Source organism: Cetorhinus maximus, chromosome 4 (assembly GCF_964194155.1).
Source record: "Cetorhinus maximus chromosome 4, sCetMax3.hap1.1, whole genome shotgun sequence".
NCBI lineage: Eukaryota > Metazoa > Chordata > Chondrichthyes > Lamniformes > Cetorhinidae > Cetorhinus > Cetorhinus maximus.
Window position 1 is genome coordinate 160584387 of NC_135882.1, and position 20425 is coordinate 160604811.

At 44.4% G+C, this 20425-nt stretch overlaps 1 protein-coding gene across 1 annotated transcript in view; it reads right to left on the reverse strand.

Annotated features, from left to right (window-relative positions):
• The window catches only part of LOC144679989 (piezo-type mechanosensitive ion channel component 2-like), a 1019816-nt gene that overhangs the window by 86250 nt on the left and 913141 nt on the right, over positions 1-20425 (reverse strand). Inside the window, exons 40-42 of the mRNA XM_078541050.1 lie at positions 19288-19470; positions 15312-15549; positions 12388-12523 (exon numbers count right to left, since the gene is read on the reverse strand). Of these exons, the coding sequence (XP_078397176.1) occupies positions 12388-12523; positions 15312-15549; positions 19288-19470 (557 nt within the window). The remainder of the gene's footprint in view (positions 1-12387; positions 12524-15311; positions 15550-19287; positions 19471-20425) is intronic.

Sequence of the window (20425 nt, forward strand, 5' to 3'; positions counted from 1 at the left end):
CAGGCTAGCTGTTCCATAGCAGATGGCGGCTGGAATGCAGATGCAGGAGGCTGGGTCATCTCACCATCAGGGATGAGGGAAGCCTCTGGTGAACATGAGGGATGGTGTACGTGTCCTCCAATGTGCAGACATCAATGTGAGATGTAGCTAACTTGTGGACTCCTATCTGGAGGAGTGAAAAGTGCAGATTATTCTGTTTTCTCTCACAGGTCAACCACAGGAAGAGCTACCATCATGGGGGCACTCATTTTCCTCCTCCTAAGAGGGTGCAGCATCACATCATCCTCCTGCACCCTCCACTAGTGCAGATACTTTCATCTCAGTGGAATAGATTCAAGGTCACAATTTGGTGCTCAATGCTAGCCATGGGGGCAGGCTTGCTATCCTGTGGTTTGGGATGAACTTGGCAGCAGCCTTCTGGCTGTCTGAGACCTGGTGGGCTAGGCATGTTGAGGGGCTACTGCATAGGTACAGGAGTCTCCTCTATCATCATGGCACCTTGAGGTGTTGATATCACTGACCACTGTCCACACTCAGCACCGTGCACATGCCTGATGATGGAGGACAGTTGGAGGACTACGGGAGGCAAGGCTCATTCTGAACCCCAGGCTGATGACCTGCCTCTGGAATTGTCCATGAGGCAGCAATGCTGGAACTGTACTGTGAGGTGCATGAAGATCTGGAGGAGCTTCCAGAGGATATCCATGCCCTGGCATGTACAGTGGAGGAGTACATCCAGGCCATGAGTGCTGCTATTTTCTCTCATCTGCACTCATGGCCTCCTCCATCGAGAGATTAGCGGCTCTCATGGAGAGCCACATCCAATATGCCAATCAGTGGATGCTGGAGGTGTGGGCAGACCTACATGTTATTGCCTTGTCCATGGGTTCAAGGATGGGGTAACAGCGAAAGGGGGATGGCACCTGGAGTCTCAACTAGGTCCTCGTCCTTCTCAGGTCAGCAGGGAGATACAAGTGTGCCTTACAAGGAAGGAGGAGCCACTACCTTTGTCTTATGAGGGCTCCTCTCAGGGCGTTCTGAGTGTGGACAGTGGCTCCTCAGCCCCTCTGTCAGTGACACCAACACCTCAAGGTGCCGTGATGATAGAGGAGACTCCTGCAACCATGCAGTAGCCCCTCAGCATGCCTAGCCCACCAAGTCTCAGGCAGCCAGAAGGCTGCTGCCAAGTTCATCCCAAGCCACAGGATAGCAAGCTTGCCCCCACGGCTGGCATTGAGCACCTGCAAAAGATTTAAGAAAACACACTAGATGCATTTGGTGATTAGACAGTTAATTATTACCTGCTTGTGTGTGATGATTAATCTAATAAATGTCTGATTTTGTTAATGAAAGTTTCCATCCAATGTTGGTAGCCCTCTGGCACTGCAAAAGTGGCATGTGTTAACTTAAGTGCTGCCTAGGGGGCTCTGGGGTTACAGCAGAGGTGATTGGCATTAGTGAGCTTGGAGTGTACAACTTTATTTGGCTGATTGGTTGCAGTGGTTAGGCTAAGCTGAAAGGAGTAGATATAAGTGTCTCACAAGCCTCCCTTATGCCCATATCTTTGCACCTTGCAAGTAGCCCCTCATGTAGAACAAGATGCTATGCAGTCACATCGGCCTCCTCATCTTCCTCCTCGTTCCATTATGCCTTCAGCAGCCAGGGCCTCCCCCACTGCAGCACCAGGTTGTGTAGAGTGTAGCAGACCACTTTCTGGGAGTCTTTCACTGGAGCATACTGAAATGCCCCATTTGATCAATCCAGGTGCTTGAATATCATTGCGAGGAGATTGATGATTTGCTTGACAGTCATTCTGGTCGCAGTGTGGCTTGCGTTGCAATAATCCTCTGCCTCAGTCCTCAGTTTCCTCACTGGTGTCAGCAGCCATCTCTTCAGTGGAATGGTGGTGGCTGAAGAGATGTGTGCAATGTGTTCTTGTTGCTTTTTGGATCCCTGATGTTGGTAATAATCACACTTTAAGCTTGGAAAGATGAGAGCTCTTTATATTTAACACTTGCCATGCTGCCCTGTACAAAAGAACGACTGGTTCTGTGACACAGCATGAGTCTCTAGTGCAGCCATTAAATGTGTCTCCCTGGAACACTTATACTTAACAATTAGTTCCAAGCTAATTGGTTCTTAGCTCTTTACAGATATTTGCAGATAATACAACAATATATAACACCCTGTCACTTGCCATTTCAACACTCCACCCTGCTCTCATGCCCACATGTCCATCCTTGGCTCGCTGCATTGTTCCAGTGAAGCTCAACGCAAACTGGAGGAACAGCACCTCATCTTCCGACTAGGCACTTTACAGCCTTCTGGACTGAACATTGAGTTCAACAATTTTAGATCATGAACTCTCTCCTCCATCCCCACCCCCTTTCCAATTCCCCCCCTTTTTTTCCCCAATAATTTATATAGATTTTTCTTTTCCCACCTACTTCCATTATTTTTAAATGTATTTCCATCCATTGTTTTATCTCTACCTTTTAGCCTTTTTTGATTCCTTCACCCCACCCCACCCCCACTAGGGCTATCTGTACCTTGCTTGTCTTGCTTTCTACCCTTAATTAGCACATTCCTCAGATAATATCACCACCTTCAACACCTCTTTGTCCTTTTGTCTGTGACATCTTTTGGTTATCTCCACCTATCACTGGCCCTCTATCCAGCTCTACTTGTCCCAAACCCCCTTAAACAAGCTTGTATTTCACCTCTATTCTATTTTTACTTAGTTCTGTTGAAAAGTCATTCGGACTTGAAACGTTAACTGCGCTCCTCTCCACAGATGCTGCAGAGCTGCTGAGTTTTTCCAGGTATTTTTGTTTTTGAATATATAACACCCACCTTTCTTTAAAACATAATATCCCTATCAATATAGCTGTTCCAATCATTAACTTTTCTAAAATAAAGAAGATTATCAATCGACTTTTGGAAATAAACTGAACCTCTTCTTAGAGTTTTTTATAGTGTATATGAATTCTTTTCTAAAAATATTATTCACGATATCGCTTAGGTGGTAAGATGTTGTGTCTCCACCTTGTAGATTGGCATTTGTTGTTCTTAGTGGTGAATTGCCATGCTGCACGGGTGATGTTGTACGTGTTGTCCCTCATGTTGCAGGAGTCATGCTTGCTGATGCTAATGTTGTGTCATTTGATGGTGATGTTGTTAATGTTGTCTCCCTGGATATTGATGTTTCTGGGATTGCCGATGGTCTTTTCTGTTTTTCCAACACTGGTGTAGGTCAAATGGGGACTCTGTTTCTTTTCATTTGCTTACTGGTTTTGGTCTCAGTTACCTTGGTCTCAGACACCTTGGTGTCTCAGCTTCAACAACAACTTTTGCTGGGCTCCAGGTTTTCATGTTTGGATCCTGTACATGTGTACTTTATGCTTTCAACAGTCCAGGTAGGGATTTAGCATGTTTGTTGAAGTGCTGACCTCCTTCCTGTGCTTCGGTGAGTTAAGTGAATTTCTTTTCTCTGGGAACTGTCGCATCCAGCTATTTCATGCAGTAGAATGGTTCCTATGTTGATTGTGTTCTCAAATTCACCGTCATCTTCCATCTACCCGGGTTTATTTTCCTGCTCAGTTGCTCTGGTGCCTCATGTACCACCTTCTCCCTTTGTTGTGCACATTTTTTTCCCAAGTTCTGCAGATTTATCCACATGCGGGACATTTCCTCCTGTCTGTGAATTCATGTGGTGGTCCACAGCTTCTGTACATCTTTCTCTTTGTTGTACATTCTTTTGTTGCTGCCGCACTGCATCAGCCCTGCTGCCTTTTTCTTGGCTCAATATGTTTTTTATTCATTCATGGGATGCGGGCCAGCATTTATTGCCCATCCCAAATTGCCCTTGAGAAGGTGGTGGTGAGCTATCTTCTTGAGCCGCTGCAGTCCATGTGGTGTAGGTACACCCACAGTGCTGTTAGGGAGGGAGTTCCAGGATTTTGACCCAGTGATAGTGAAGAAACAGCAATATATTTCCAAGTCACGATGGTGTGTGGCTGGGAGGGGAACTTCCAGGTGGTGGTGTTCCCATGCATCTGCTGCCCTTGTCCTTCTAGATGGTAGTGGTTGTGGGTTTGGAAGGTGCTTTCTAAGTGCCTTGGTGAGTTTCCGCAGTGCATCTTATAGACGGCACGCACTGCTGCCACTGCATGTCGGTGATGGAGGGGGTGAATGTTTATGGATGGAATGCCAATCAAGCAGGCTGCTTTGTCCTGGATGGTGTCCAGCTTCTTGAGTGCTGCACTCATCCAGGCAATTGGAGAGTATACCATCACACTTCTGACTTGTGCCTTGTAGATGGTGGACAGGCTTTGTGGAGTCAGGAAGTGAGTTACTTGCTGCAGGATTCCGAGCCCTCAACTGAAGGCTAGCCGCTTGGGTAGTCAGTATCTTCACCTGTCTGCTCGTGGCTTTGTGTTCTGGCAGTGTCTGCAGCCTGCGATATTGTGAGCTTGTCCTTCCCAATTAGCGCTTTCTGTACTTCAGGGCGTGCAGGGCCCCAAATTAGTTGATCTATCAGCCTTTCATCTGTGCCCTTGAACTTACATTTTCTAGCTGCATTTTTTAATGTTGTTACAAAGTTACCAATGGACTTACCTAATTCCTGTCTAAGGCCTTGAAATTCATACCAGTAGATCCATTGATTCAATTTTAAATGGAGATGGGTGCTGAATCTTTCAAAAAATATGTTTGACATTTTGCTGCCCTCTTCGGTAAGCTCCGAGCTGTTAAATAAATTTAATCCCATTTCTCCTGCCCACAGAAGGATATAGCTGACCCTCTCTTCATTGCTAGTGCCTTTTAGGAAACTACCGAATGTCAATCTGCACTTTTTAATCTTCTATGAAATCTTTAGCTTACGGGCTGTAGCTGTGCAATCATTGTTGTGCTGGTCGACATTTCGTTTATCGTTTTTGCATGGCTCACTCAGATTTTCCTCTAGCACTAATGCTGATTTTCCAAATCAGCACTAAATTAATTTAAAATGCTTCAGGTTTACTCACCGCCACCGTGCTATGTGTTCTTGTTGCCTTTTGGATTCCTGATGTTGGTAATATTCACACTTTGAGCTTGGAAAGATGAGATGTCTTTATGTTTAGTGCTTGCCATTCTGCCTTGTACAAAAGGAGGACCAGTTTGGATCTGTTACATGGTACATGAGTCTCTAGTGCAGCTGTGAAATTTGTCTCCTAGTTCTTAGCTCTTTATAGATATTACAACAATATGGGTGGAATTTTGCGTGCCTGCTAGTGTCAGGCATGCTTGGCGGCGTGAGCAGACAATATGGCGAGAAGGTCAGAAATCGGTTTCACGACGTTGTGAAACTAGTCTGCAATCATCTGCTCAGCCTGCCAGTGGCGTACTGCGTTCCCCACCATTGGATGTCGGGAACCTCATTGTAATACATTTGCATATCATTATGAGGCCAGGCCGCCGGAATCATCCCCCCACTCTGGATCGTCTGCCCATGTCGGCATGAGTGCACACTGGTGCAGAACACGTCTTGACAAGTGTGACATGCAGAAGTCAGGACTTACTGCCAGGGCCTTGCTCACATCGCGGATTTCTGAGGAGCAGAAGCTGCTGGAGCCCGACAGCAATGACACACTGGAGGAACGTCCATGGAGTACTGGCTGGATTCTTATGGACATGGCTCCATGGTGAAGCAGCTCACGAAAGTTGGAAAATCACTGTTGCGGGTCTGCTCACAACGGATGATGGATGAGGGGGTGGAGAGGAAGGTCCAGCTGTGAGTGGGAGAGGATGGTGTATCGGGGGTGGGAGAGGAAGGTCTAGGAGCGACTGGGAGAGGAGGAGATGTCAGGATGGGGTGAGGTTGGGAGGGGGAGAATGAAGATGTCAGGGTGGGGTGAGGTTGGGAGGGGGCATGAAGTTGTCAGGAGGGGTTTAGGAACGGGGAGGGAGTATGGGGGGAGACGGGGGTAACAGGCGTGAAGACGGCAACTGGGAGGTAAACAAGCAGAGTTAGCATGGCTTCGTGAAGGGCAAATCATGCCTGGCAAATTTATTAGATTTCTTTGAGGAGGTAATAAGCAGGATAGATGAAGGGGAACCAATAGATGTAATATATTTGGATTTCCAAAAGGTGTTCAATAAGGTACCACACGTAAGGCTACTTAATAAGATAAGAGCCCATGATGTTGGGGGTAGTATATTAACATGGATTGAGGATTGGCTAACTAATAGAAGACAAAGTTGGGATAAGGGGGGCATTTTCAGGATGGCAACCTGTAACTACTGGAGTGCCACAGGGAGCAGTGCTGGGTCCTCAATTATTTACAAGACATATTAATGACTTGGATGAGGAAGTGAATGTACTATCACCAAGTTTACGGATGACACAAAAATAGATAGGAAGGCAAATGGTGAGGATGACTCAAAGAGTCTACAGAGGGATACAGACAGGTTAAGTGAGTGGGCAAAAATTTGGCAGATGGAATATAATGTGGGAAAATGTGAGGTTATGAACTTTTGCAGGAAGAATAGAGGAGATAAGTGTTATTTAAATGGAGAACGACTGCAGAAAGCTGCAGCACAGAGGGATTTGGGGGTCTTCGTGCATGAATCCCAAAAAGCTAGCATACAAGTTCAGCAGGTAATAGGGAAGGCAAATAGAATGTTGGCCTTTATTTCAAAGGGAATGGAGTATAAAAATAGGGAAGTCTTGCCAAAATTATACAAGGCACTTGTTAGACCACATCTAGAATACTGTGAACAGTTTTGGTCCCCTTATCTAAGGAAAGATATACTGGCATTGGAGGCAGTCAAGAGATGGTTCACTAGGTTGATCCTGGGGATGGAGGGATTTTCTTAAGAGGAGAGGCTGAGTAGGTCGGGCCTGTACTCATTGGAGTTTAGAAGAATGAGAGGCAACCTTATTGAAACATATAAGATTCTTAGGGGGCTTGACAGGGTAAGTGCTGAGAGGTTGTTTCCCCTTGTAGGAGAGCATAGGACCAGAGGTCATAATCTCAGAGTAAGGGGTCACCCATTTGAGACAGAGATGAGGAGGAATTTCTTCTCTCAGAGGGTACTGAATCTGTGGAATTCTTTACCGCAGAGGGCTGTAGAGGCTGGGTAGTTCAGTATATTTGAGGCTGAGATAGGCAGATTTTTAATCAGTAAGGGAATCAAAAGTTATGGGAAAAAGGCAGGAAAGTGGAGTTGAGGATTATCAGATCAGCCAGGTTCTCATTGAATGACAGAGCAGGCTCGATGGGCCGAATAGCCTACTTCTGCTCCTACGTCTTATGCTAAGAGGGGTGGAAGGTGTAAGAGGAGTTCAGAGGGGGGAAGGAGTGCAGAGAGGGGAGAGAGTCTGGGGAGAGGAAGGAGTGTGGAAAGGGGAGGGAGCAAGGCTGGAAGAAGAAGTAAGGGTGGAGCAAGAAGTAAGGGTGTCTGAAGGTGTCAGGAAGAGGGAAGGAGTGATTCTGGGGGAAGAAGTAAGGCTGGGGGAAGAAATAAGGCTGGAGGAAAGAGTCAGGAGGGGCAAGGATTAAGGATGGCTAAAGAAGTGAGGGTGCCTGAAGGAGTCAGGAAGGGGGAAGGACTAAATGGGGGTGGAGTCCGGGGGGGAAGGACGATAAGGGGAGGAGTCTGGGGGAGGTGGGGAAAGGAAGGAGTTTGGGGGGGCGGGAATAGGTCCAGCTGAATGTGCAAGGGAGTGCTCTGATGAGTCCATGACTGCCTCCTGGAGAGCGAACTGAGGGTGGGTATGGAACAAGGGAAGAGTGAAAATGACCGAGGGCAGAGTGAGGTGGTAGGGTGGGAAGGTGAGGGTTCGATGGTAGCGATAGAAGGGACGGCGAGGGTGGTTGGTGGGGACTCGGAGGCAGACATGGGTCCTGGGCGTGGGAAGGAGGTGGTTGGGGATGTTAATGTGGATGGGGGTGGTATTTTCAGGAAAGAAAGCAATGTGCATATTCACCTCAACATCCCAGAAGGAAAAGGGATGTGGCTGGTAAGTCATGGAGGGGAAGTGGAAGGTGATGGCAGGCGGGGTCAACAGTGATGGGGGAAAGGAAATGGGTGATTGGGTGAGGGGAAAAGATGGGGCAGTGCACGAAAAGCTGAATCATAACCATGCTGTCTAAATCAAAATTGAAACGGGAGTCGTGGTGGGCGTGATCAGGTGCTGCATAGAAGTGTGATCACTGGGTGGGTGGAGATACAGGTCAGCTCAGATGGACAACTCCTGCGTGGAATCAGATGGAGAGAGTGTGGGCAGGACACATGGCACTGCATTGAATGTTTGTGCAGTAAGCGGAGCCATGGATGGGATGAGGACGCAAGCTCGAGAGGATATGAGCCTGATGGAGATGTGAGGGTGTGTGTGAGAGTTAGTGATGTTGTCCCTTGAGGGGTGAGATCCCTATGGATGTGTGATGGGTTTGTGAGTGTATGAGTTGAGAGTGATGAGAAGAGTGAATTATCCTGGCGGAATGGATGACACCACTTATCCTCTTGCAGCACTGAGTGACTGTCCTCTTTTGCAGGGCATTGGCGCTGACTACCGCTGTCACTGCCTCCCATTCTGGATTGTTGATGCAGCTGCCCCTCCTGCAGCCTGAGCGGGGTAGAGGACATCATGATGGGCATCCACAGCATCCAAAAGGCACTTGAGGGATGCATGTCTAAACCGGGGGGCTGCTTTCTTTTTGTCTTTCGGGGCCATCCTGTCTTCTATGCAGCAGTCCTGGGTTGGAAGCACTGAGAGGTGTGTGCACGGCTACACTTTAAATATGGCGCCCCCTGTAATGAAGCGACGAGGTGATGGCATGATGGGTGAATGAGAGCCCACCCGTCATTAAAACGGCATGTTTCCCGGGAATGCATAATTAATGCGCCAGATTTGGGACGATATGGCATGAGAAGCTGCCAATGCAGCTGACGGGTAAAACGTCATTAACTTAGCACCAATCTGAGATGATTCCATCTTATATAACAATGTCACTGGAAGTGCTGGAGAATGTATTCTTTGTGGCTGCTCCCAGAGAAATTGGCACACCCCTCAAGGATTTGCTGGCTGCGGTCACAGACAATTTGCAAATTACGGGAATAAAATCCCTTCCAGTTATTGAAGGTCATTGGTTGATCTGTGGAAAACTTGATGGCCACCTGGTGGAATCCAGCAATGGCAACCAAGTCCTCTGGCTCTCACGACCTGACTGTCTGCATCAGTTCAGAACTTTATGCAGTCAGTGTTGGTCATCCTAAAGAGGGCATCTGTTATTGCCTTGACGCAGTGATGTGTGGTTGATTGGGAGATGCTACATATGTCTCCCATATGTCCCTGGAATGAACCCAAGGCACAGAAATTCAGGGCCACAGTGACCTTGAGAGCCAGTGACATCAGATGACCAACAAGATGACCGGAGCTCACCTCCACCACCATCATGACACACAGATCAGTCATGGGATATTGGAACAGGCATAGTCTCCAGTGATACTGCAGCTCCACCATCTGGAGGTAGTTCAGCCTTTGTCTGGAGAACCTGGCCACAGGGTGCCTTTGTCTCCATGCAGATGTCTGCTTGCGATCCCCTCTGTGCTCTTCTGCCTTTTACCCTTCATGAGATTGTCCCGGCATGTAACCAGGAGGTTGCTGCTGTCCCGATCCATGTGCCTGCACCTCTCTGACTGGGATGCCCTTCCAGTAGATGCAGAACCGTTGCCCAGTCCCTCCTGCCTCTCAGACCCCTTTCCTTGCCAGGAATACAATCTCCTCAAGTGGGTTTCAGCCCAAATCAATGGCTGCTTTTCTTTCTAGGAAAGAAAGTAAATAGCTTCACTGCGCAGCTGCCAAATTCAGCAATAACAACAGCTGCTGTTCCATTGCCACCCTTTAAAAGATGCCAAGGCTCCCAACCCCATGTCTTTCCAGTGCACTTTCTGTAAAATATGGAGGGTTCCATAAAATTGAGTTTGATTTCCTCCTTCACAAGCTCAAGTGGCTCTCCGTTGTTAATTTTGGGAATGCAAGTGGCATCCCCATATGGCTTGCTGTCAGACACTTGTAAAATTAAGGCCCTGCATGATGAAATTGGGGGCCTGCCCAACCCTGAGCTCACCCCCATAATGTGAAGGGAGGGTGGGCACCAAATCAGCCAAAATCAGCAGCCCACTGGCCATATTTAAATAAGAACTTAAGAATCAATTAGGCTTATTATAATGCCAATTGACCCGGTACATCCCCCTCTGCCTCCATTCCTGTCTGTTTCTGGGCTATAAAATCCTGACCAATACTATGATATCTAATCATATCAAATCTGTCTTATTCATATGTTTAGCACACAAATTGCACAATCTGCCTAGCACAAATATACAGGGCAAGGAAGGTCACAAAACAAGTTGGAACTTGTATCTGCCTGTTCACAAAATATTAGCAATCCAATTTTAATGGGTTGGGAGAAGCAGATACTTCTTCTGTCAACATTTGAAAATGTTCCACCATCAATTTGCAGGTTTTACTGAGCTACTTTGGAAATCCTGTGTCTGCAAGCTGCTGAGAAGAGGTATAGGTTCTGTTGGATTTAGTGAATACCCCAACACTCAACAATCAATTGGTAATTCATTGTAAAAAGATTGATTGCTGTTGCTCTATTGTTCCAGGAAAAATCACAAAAAATGAGGCAGATCTTTACCTTCAGGCCTCAATTATTTAAATTATCCTTTACTGGGGGCTTGGTTAATGTAAAACAGAGCATGGAAGTTCTGCCATGCTGCCAGCTGTGCAAAGTTGCCACAGAACATTTTCCTTCTCATGTTATGGTGTGTGTGAGAAATGGATGTTTTGTTTAAATACTGTGGGAGAATATTGTGTTATTCTGTGAAAAAGGCTGTGTGTGTCTGATTTAATTAAGCTGGGCAGAGATGCAGAGATTAATAGGGGACAGGTTGTCTGGAGGGTTTCAAACGTGAAAAGAATAGAGGTGTTAGGTTTGAGGTACAAGTGAATAGGTTAGATCTACCATTTACATTTTTAGATAAGTTGAGAGTTTTGTTTGAATATCAAAGGGAAGTCAGAGGTGCCAAGAAACATGTATACATCTTGCAGGAGTTCCATATGTAAATAAAGGGGGGATATTTTATTTTATTGACCCGAAAGCAAAGACAAGTTGAAAACATGAAAGATCTTATCTTTGGAAGGATTTGAGTTTCAAAGAGGCGTGAAAAACAATGGGACCTGAGATGAAAGGGAAAAAGGTTAGTGTGTTACTAAGTTACTGTGGAGAGCTTGCAGGGGGCAGGGGGGTGGGGGGGTGCGGTGTGGCGGTGATGATGGATGCTGTAGCTGTTTGAGGTGTTGGGTTGTTGAGCTACAGCTGTGAGATGTAGCAACTGGAACTATAGCTGGAGCTGTGGCTGAGAGAGAATGCAGTTTGAATCAACCATCCAGTTAAGCCAGAAAAGTCTTGGGCTGCAAAAGGCAGTTTTATTCTGAAGTTTGGATTTTCACAGCAGAGTGGAAGAGAGTTATGTGGTATGACTTTATTGAAGCTACGGCAGTTTGCCTTGGGTAATATTACTGGATTTTTTATAGTTAAACATCTATAAAGGAGTGTCACCTGGAAGGTGTTTACTTGTGGGTCTAACCAAGCAGTGAGTCTTTCTTGTAAGGCTAAATTTCACTGTGTATCTGTAAATTTGTGTGTTTAAGTTTTTTTTATTCTTGTCAATAAAACATTTACTTTTAATTTTTACAATCCCAAAAGTGTAACTGGACTTCTTACTGCTGAGATCATTGCGCTCCCTTCTCATTTTCAGAATACAAAAAAAAAGGGTATGGCCTGTAAGCCAAGTTTCCCTCTCGAATTTGGTTTGTGCAGCAATTAACATTGGCTGTGGTCATAACAGTGAGTTTTCCCCTATTAATATGAGAGTAACAGTGTCGAAAAATGAAAAATGTTTTCCTCTTGTATTGAACACTAACATTAAATGATCCCAAGAAACTTTAGAATTCTTCAACTTGTCCCAAGAATTACCCTAAAATCAGAATAATACACCTCACAGTACTCATATACCTTTTCCCAGAAAAAAACACCAATATTGCTCGTCTAAGTAAATTAGCAAACTAGCAGCATTAATATTGAACTGAGAGCTGTTTTCTGCTGTGGATTCACATCCCTTTGCAAAAGAATCATGATAGAAAGAAAATTCCATACATTTCCCTAGCCTGGATTCAAACTCAAGGTACTCAGATGAAAAAGACATGGTTCTAAAATTTTACAGCACCACTCCTTCCACAAATGTGTTGCGTCTTTAATAAAATGCCAGAATTTTTTATAACTACCCTGGCATGCTGTATGAATGAATATTTTCTGAAATCTGAATTATATCACTTACTTTGCAATGACAATGGCTTTTGCTGTGATCATTTGTTCTCTTAATTTTTCCAATAAAAGCTCCATTTTACTCTTTGGTTGGACACTGAGTGATCCACTTCCTTTCCGACTACTACTGTTTCGGGTGCTTATACTGCCTGTATGAAAATGGAGAAAAAAAAGCATTCATTTTGATTAAACAGTTGCTTAGTGTTGCAACAAAGCATTTAGTTATGAAGATCAGTCATAAGAAATCAGCATTATCAATATTTACACAGTTGAATGACCTTTGCATGATAAAAAAAAAGGCCTGTGCTTCCACTAATAACGCCTTCCCCTTCAAGAGGAAAATAATCATATATTTTCGCTGAATGATATCACTAAGCCACTCAAAACAGAGGGACAGGTGGAGGGTGGGTGCCAAAATCGACAACCTGCCTGTCATATTTAATTAGGTAATCAAGGGACAATTAAACTTGTTATCAAGCCAACTGACCCTAATAATATGCTGCCCACCCCATGAAATGTTTTGCGAGAGTGGACAGCCCAATTTTTAAAATAACTGTGTCAAAGGGCAGGAAGGAATAGGGGTTCTAGCTTTGGGAGCTGCCTTTTGCAGACCATGGGGTGGCCCCAAGAGGATGGAATCCCCTCACTTTCTTCCTACCCACCTGCAGCCTTAGATCCACCCCTCCCGCACCCTACCCCGTGCCCGATCCTGACCTGCCCAAACCTCCCCCCCATGTCCAAGACCCTGGACTTACCTGGTTCAAGAGATCCTTGGACCTTTTTGCTCTTCCCCTGATAGTACCTGCAGCGGCCACTGTGCTCTTGGTGCTGCTGGGACTGATAGAGCTGCCAGCCAACCCCAGTGGTAGGTGAAAGTCCCACTCGGTCCTTGTTTAGCCTGCCCACAGCACATTATGGCTGTGAGGCAGGCCGGTGTGGAGCAGGTTAGCTGCATACTGACTTTGCTTTTAGGGGGTTCAGTGTTAGGGATGGGGGGGGAGGGGTGGGGGAGTAGCGAGCTGTCTGCTTACCTCCCCCCCATCCAATATTATTCAGCCCCTAGATCACATGAAAGGCAAGCAATAAATGCAAGATTTTCTTTCTTTTTCTTTAAGTTCTAGGACTCAAAGTGAAAGAAATATTGGGCCTTCCTTTGCTGTGACGTCTCTAACTGACTATTTTGTAGTCAGTAACAACTGAATCAACCTCATCAAAGATAGATGGCTCAAGGTTTCCTCTTCCTCACTCAGGTACAAATGCAGACACAAGCTGCCCATTTCTTCATCCATTCATTTCATGGATGGAAAACTGTGAGCAGATTGCACTTAATTTTCAGTGGGTATGGGTATTGAAGAAGGAAGACTGAGTCAGATCCTTAACAATTAACAGAGATAGGTTTCCAACCTATCCATCCATTTTGGTTACACTGTGGACAATTTTCATTTTCCAACCATGGTGAAAGATGAGACAAAAATTTAAGATAAAAGCTTACCACATACTGGCTGCCCAAGGCCTGCTGACTCAAGTGACTGCCATTAGAAAAACAGCAATGGAGCACTCTCAGTAGTTTCCTTTTTTAAAAATGATCTATGATGATAATATCTCACACTCCCTCTCCCCCTCAAGGGAATGGTAAAATGCTACTCTAATTTTCCTGGCCCCACATTGAGCAGAAACTATATGAACTAGCCATATAACACTGAGGCTACAAGAGCAGGTCAAAGGCTGGGAATTCTGCAGAGATTAACTCACCTCCTGACTCCCCAAACCCTGTCCACCATCTACAAGGCACAAGTCAAGAATGTGATGGAATACTCTCCACTTGCCTGGATGACTGTGGCTCCAACAACACTCAATAAGCTCGACATATCCATGATAAAACAGCCTGCTTGATCCCCATGCACGAACCTAAACTGTCACTCCCTCCACCACCGACTCTCAGTGGCAGCAGTGTCTACTATATACAAGATGCAATGCAGCAGCTCACCAAAGCACCTTCCAAACACGGGGCCTCTACTACCTATCAGATGCATGCAAGCCACACAACATCCTGACTTGGAACTATATCGCTGTTCCTTCACTGTTATTGGATCAAAATCCTGGAATTCCCTTCCTAACAGCACTGAGTGTAACTACACCATATGCAGCGGTTCAAGAAGGTGCTCCCCACCACCTTCTCAGGGCAATTAGGGATGGACAACAAACGCTGGCCTTGTCAGCGATGCCCACAGCCTATGAAAGAATAAAACAAAACAACTCATGCAGTACTATATTTGTCACACCTCTGCAAATTGGTATGGGATAAAATCAGGCCAGACTTATAGCTGGAAGACCCATTTTGCCCAACGGTACTTCCTGCTATAGACTAATGTCAGCTTCAATGCTCTTAAAACAAAATTATACTTGGCCTTAAAAACAGAGTTCCACCACCCTTTAATATTGCGTTTAATGCAGCAACTGGTTTTGCATACAATTTTTCTGTTATTGTTACTTTGCAGAAGCATAAAATGGCCCCGTTAAACTGAATTCAATTATCCAAGGTTTTACACCCTTGGCAACATGAAACAATGATATTCATCACTAGAATTTTTTCTTAACAGTGATTCTATTTCAAACAATTCAATATGAAAGTTTCTCCAACTATATTGGTGAAAATCTTGTTTAATGTTACGGCACTGTAACATTAGCCCTCTATCACTGTTACATTTGTTGGTGAATAAGCTAAATGTAACAATATTGGAAATTCACTGCATTAGTTAATGTTGTCTTCACTACTCAGTGATATGTCTCTTAAAATGAGGCATTAACATAGGTTTTATGCAGCAGCAAAAGTCACATGATAGTCGTTATGAGATTTTTTTCCAAATATTAAGAAGTTTTAGCACTCTCAAAACTTAATACATTTTTTCTCATGCCTCAAATATCTAAAAATCTTACCTCTTTGTGACCTATGTGACGATCGATTTGAGATCTGTGAACCTGTTGAACTCAATCTTCTGGCTGCTGTCTGTTCTGGAAAATGAACATGTATAGAATCCATAGATGCTTGCAAATTAATTGATTTCAAAGAACCTAGAGAGTTCTTTCTCTGAGATTCATTCAGATGATCTTCTTCCATGTCGTCTTTAGTGGAAGTATTTTCATTCTTATCATCCTCGTCCCATAAACCATGGCACTAGAATAAGATTTCAAAATGAATGAAGCATGTAGTTGTAACCAGTACAATAATTAACACAATAATATTTTGTTAACTGCTGGTGAATATATTGCAAAGGTGATAAATCGAATGATAAGGCCTCAGTTCAGTTCTTCAACTGAATTAACAAAATCAATTGGCTCAATTTGTCAGGCAGATTGCACATGTATATGTTTTTTAATTAAATTTTAATTATTATTGAATGTGGTGCATGACCACTAATTCATCATTATACAAGGCATCAATGTACAAGATTGGCCACACCCAGATCAAATTAATCATAATTGTGTCATGACCACAGACCATATCCCTGAATTACTTACAGGCATACTGAACTTTTAAATAAGACATGTTTTTTTAAAAGGGCATGCAAGCAAAAGCTGGCTGAGACTGTAAGATAACCACTGTAAGATAGGAAAACTCCTATGTGGATTACTTGACCAACTAGTTTAGGGAGAACGGAATGTCACACCTAAAAGGTGTGACTCACCCTACTTCAGACAGAGGCACTTCAAAGGAAAGATACAATACAAACTGAACTGAAATCTCCTGTGGTTATGGAGATAATGGAAAATTATTACCACCTCAGGCAAAACCACCTCCTGTTGAGTTATAACCCAGACTGTGAACATGAACTGAGTTGAAAAGAAAACAGATATGGGCGAAAGACAAGTTTGTTCTTTCCCTTCCAGGAATACACAAGGAAAGGGGTTTAAAAAAGCCAACTGCAACCCTAGTTCTGTGTGCCAGTTTTGATGTTACAAGCCTGGTGTACGAGGATGTGCTGTGAAGGTCACAACTGAAGAACATCAACTAGGCATCCCCTCTCTCTCTGGAAGCAAGTCACAAAAGGAAAAGGAAACAGGACAAATCCTTTCAGCCAACCTATAGAACCAAGAATCTCCAAATCCACTGCTCAACTGCCAAAGTCAGCTCTACTGGAATCACCTAGCTTAATAGCCGCAATGGTGCCATCTACTCCTCACGGACAAGCCAAAAGACTGATTCGTATAGCTTTTTAACTTTTATTTCTGGACTCAATTTCTCGTTTCTAATCTGTGCGTATGTGTGTTGTGTTTTTATTATTTTTTTCTACATTTAGTAACTAATAAACTCACTCTTTCTTAGGCTCAAAAAAAGCCTGGTTAAATTGGCTCCTTATAAAACATAAATACATGTTAACCATAAGTACAAAGGTATCCATGAGGGAAGGGATCCTCTTTAAGCTAACCTTGTTGCTACCACTAAAGGTGTTGAATAAAGAAGGGGAGACAGTTCATCCCTCCTCACCCAGGAGTATAACAATTTGGGGTACCTCGTCCAGGATCATAACAAATTGGGGGACCTCACCCGGGGTCTGATTGTAACAATTGCAAGTTTGTACGAATTGTGCTCATTTACAGGCCTCCAAGTAAGTGCAAAAATTAAGCTTTTTTATTTGAATTAAGCATAAGATACTAATAATAACATTTTAAAAGCTCCTGAATATAACTTTTTAGAATTTATAAGGAGCTGATTACTGTACACCGATGTGACTATGAAATTATGCTATATATTGTTTAAAGTCATTTTCAGCTATTTAAAATCATGAGCGGTGGACCAGCTAGGCCCTCTGATTAAAATATTTGTTTTTATGATGAACTCATTTTCAGCTCTAACTGCACAAGTTACATCAAGGAACATGCTTTAAAGCAAGTTTTAAAAAAATAATTGTGTTTCAAAATACTGCTCAAATTCATGGGTTCACAGAGGACTTTATGGCTGGATTTTACAGCTCCCTAGAGCTGGGTTGGAAGGCTGAGGGGTGACTCTGTAAAATTGGATGTCATACCAGCAGCACTGTTCCTGGTGCCTACCTATCTCCCACCATAATTTACCCAGCAGCAGGGAGGCATCAAGAGACCCACCTGCCCATGGGCCAATTGAGGCCCGTGAGTGACCAATTAATGGTACTTAAGGCCTCTTCCTGCCGCCATTGTGATTTATCTGCAACAGGGAGGCCCACGCCAAGCATTCAGCCTGGCAGGTTTCCCTGGTTGGTCGGATGGCCCATCAAGTGAAGGAAGTGGATGGCACATTTTTGGGACCCTTGTGCCCATTGGAGGCCCCAGCCCCAGGTCTTGCATGCCCTCATTTTCCTTACCCCCACCGCACCCCCCAGCCCCCCACGCCCGCAACCAGGGCTTGCCAGCCTGGCTCCGGTAAGCCCCAGACCTATCTTAAAGTCTCGGCTCGCAGCTTGCCTTCTTCAGGATGGCTGCAGTCCCAGCAGTGACCACTGCTCCCGATGGCGCTGCTGGAACCAGACAGCTGCTGGCCATTTTACTGGCCAGCTGCTCTTGAAGGCAGGACATCCTCCTCAGATGCGGGTGGAAGGCCAGTTTCAACCAAATTAATGGATTTTAAATGGCTGCGGGTTGAGGAGGCTGACTTTTATATGGGGATGCAGGAACACAAAAACTTGCGTGAAATCCAGTCCTCGCATTCAGTAAAATGCAAATGAGTTTGATTGGAAACTTGAGAGAAAATATTTATCATAAGTAGTGCAACTTATTGCTGATTGTGCTCAAAGCAGAAACCTGGTCCCATTGCATGTGGATGTATGTGCCTGCATTTAATTTCTGTGTTGGGTTGGTAGTTTGGGGGGCAGCATCCTTTACATCAGGTTTGTCCAATCTGTGGCCCACGGGCTACATTGTGGCCTGCGGAGCCCTCTATGTGGCTCCCGGAGCGATTATTCAAAATACTGGTAAGACGGGTCAGTGAGGTTCAAGGTTGTTCCTCTAATCACCAGTGAGCCTATTAGCAGCAAACATGGGAGAGAAACATGCTGTGATTGGAGGAACAGCAAACACCGGCTCCAGCCACTTTCCACCCCCACTTCAAAATGGCTTCCGACCTCTTTCTCCCAGATCCTGCTGCTTTCCCTCAGCTCCCGGTGCTCTTCCCCAGCTTCCACCACATTCCATCATCTCTCGGTGCTTTCCCCCAGCTCCTGGTGCTTTCCCTCAGCGTCCGGTATTTTCCCACAGACCTTGGCACTTTCCTCTGATTCTTGCTGCTCCCCTTAGCGGGCACCCGTGTTCAAGCGTCACTGGGCCTCAGGCCTCGCTCCAGCTTTCTCTTTTGCTCTCATTGCACCTAGCCATCGCCCATTTCCCCAATTTAGTGAGTGAGTAAGAGTAAGGGTGGGTGGGTAAGAGTGAGGATGGATGGGCAAGAGGGTGGCTGGGTGAGAGTGAGTCTGTGTGGGTGTGAGTGAGTGTGTGAGGGTAGGTGAGTGAGTGAGGGTGTATGAGTGAGAGGGTTTGAGTGAGTGAGGGTGGGTGAGTGAGTGAGGGTCTGAGTATAGCTGATTGAGTGAGTGAATGAGGGTAGATGAGTGAGGGTGAGTGGGTCAATTACACACAGTCAATGCCCCTGAACTATGCAGTAGGTGGATTTTCAACTGGGTTTGTCTGTTACGGCACAATCCAATTTGTCTTAGCAAAACTGAAATGTTGAACGTCCATCTATATGGATTACTGACATCATTTTTACTGTAAATATACAATCCAGATACCTGATTTTTCCGCGTATTATATTTTATGACATATTGTACATCTGCTTTTTCATATCTTACATCAAAACATTTTCCAACCTCCTGTACAAGAGTGCACAGAGATGCTGGAGGGACAGCATGCCTTTCCTTCAGGAAGGGAAATGACAGCTTATTACCTTTAAAATGGATCGGTGAAAGAACAGTGCCAGCAGCTGTATGAGGTCATAATGCACATAGCCTTCCTTCTTCTCAATTCCAATTATATTTGGGGGAAATTCAGGTTTTTCTCGACTTATACTCAAATTTTCATTCCATGGGAAAAATCCAAACTGGAAAAAGTACTTGATCACAATTGTTACCTGTAGGAAGATAAAACACGGTAGTTTTGCATAGCAGCCACATTTGTATTATCACTTGGTCTAATTCAAAGAAATTAAAACAATACTAGTACATTGGGAAATATAGAAAAGGGCCAGAATTTTGTTTTAATAATTGAGCACAAGTCTGTATTCCAGGCATCCACAGTTAAGATTTTACTTCATGAGGAATAAATGAATCAGGGAAGTAGGGTTTGCTTGTACTGAATCAAAGTCTTATACATCAGAATTCTGGTCAAACTCACCAAAGGATATGAGGCTGCTTTTCATGAAACCATTGAAGTTGAAAGCATAGAAAGAGGCTATTCAGCCCATCATATCTGTGCTGGCTCTTTGTAAGAACAATCTAAAATGAATCTCACTGTCCTGTTCTCTTGTCAACTTCCTTTGCTTCAAATGTTTTTTCTGCTCTTGAAAGAAGAATAATCCCTGCCTCAACTACTCTTTTTGGTAAAGCATCCTATCTGGTAACAGACTTCTGTGTAATGAACTCTTGACTATCTTCACTTCTGACTCTCGGAGTGGCAATTTTCACTGATGAACTCATGTCGCTAACTCACCAACTTGACCAAACAAAACTGCATAGTTAAAAAAAAAAATTAAATTTCCATTTAGCCTTGACTATTCCAATGTATCTTAAATTTATCCTCATAATTATAATTTCTTATTCCTGATATCATCCTGGCGAATTTATACTATATGCAACCTATGCCTTTAATTGTCTTTCTCTTATGGGGTGCCTAAAACCTAAACAGAGTAGTCTAACTCTAGTCATGTACAAATCTATCATAACCTTTTTGCTCTTGTTGCCCATACTTAGGTGATTGGAATTTTTATAGCTTTTATCCGAACTGCATTGTAAGTTCATGAGACCTGAACCTTCTGGAATCATTTTGGACTCCATCTTCCTGGCTTTAAACTAGAATGTCAGTAAAAC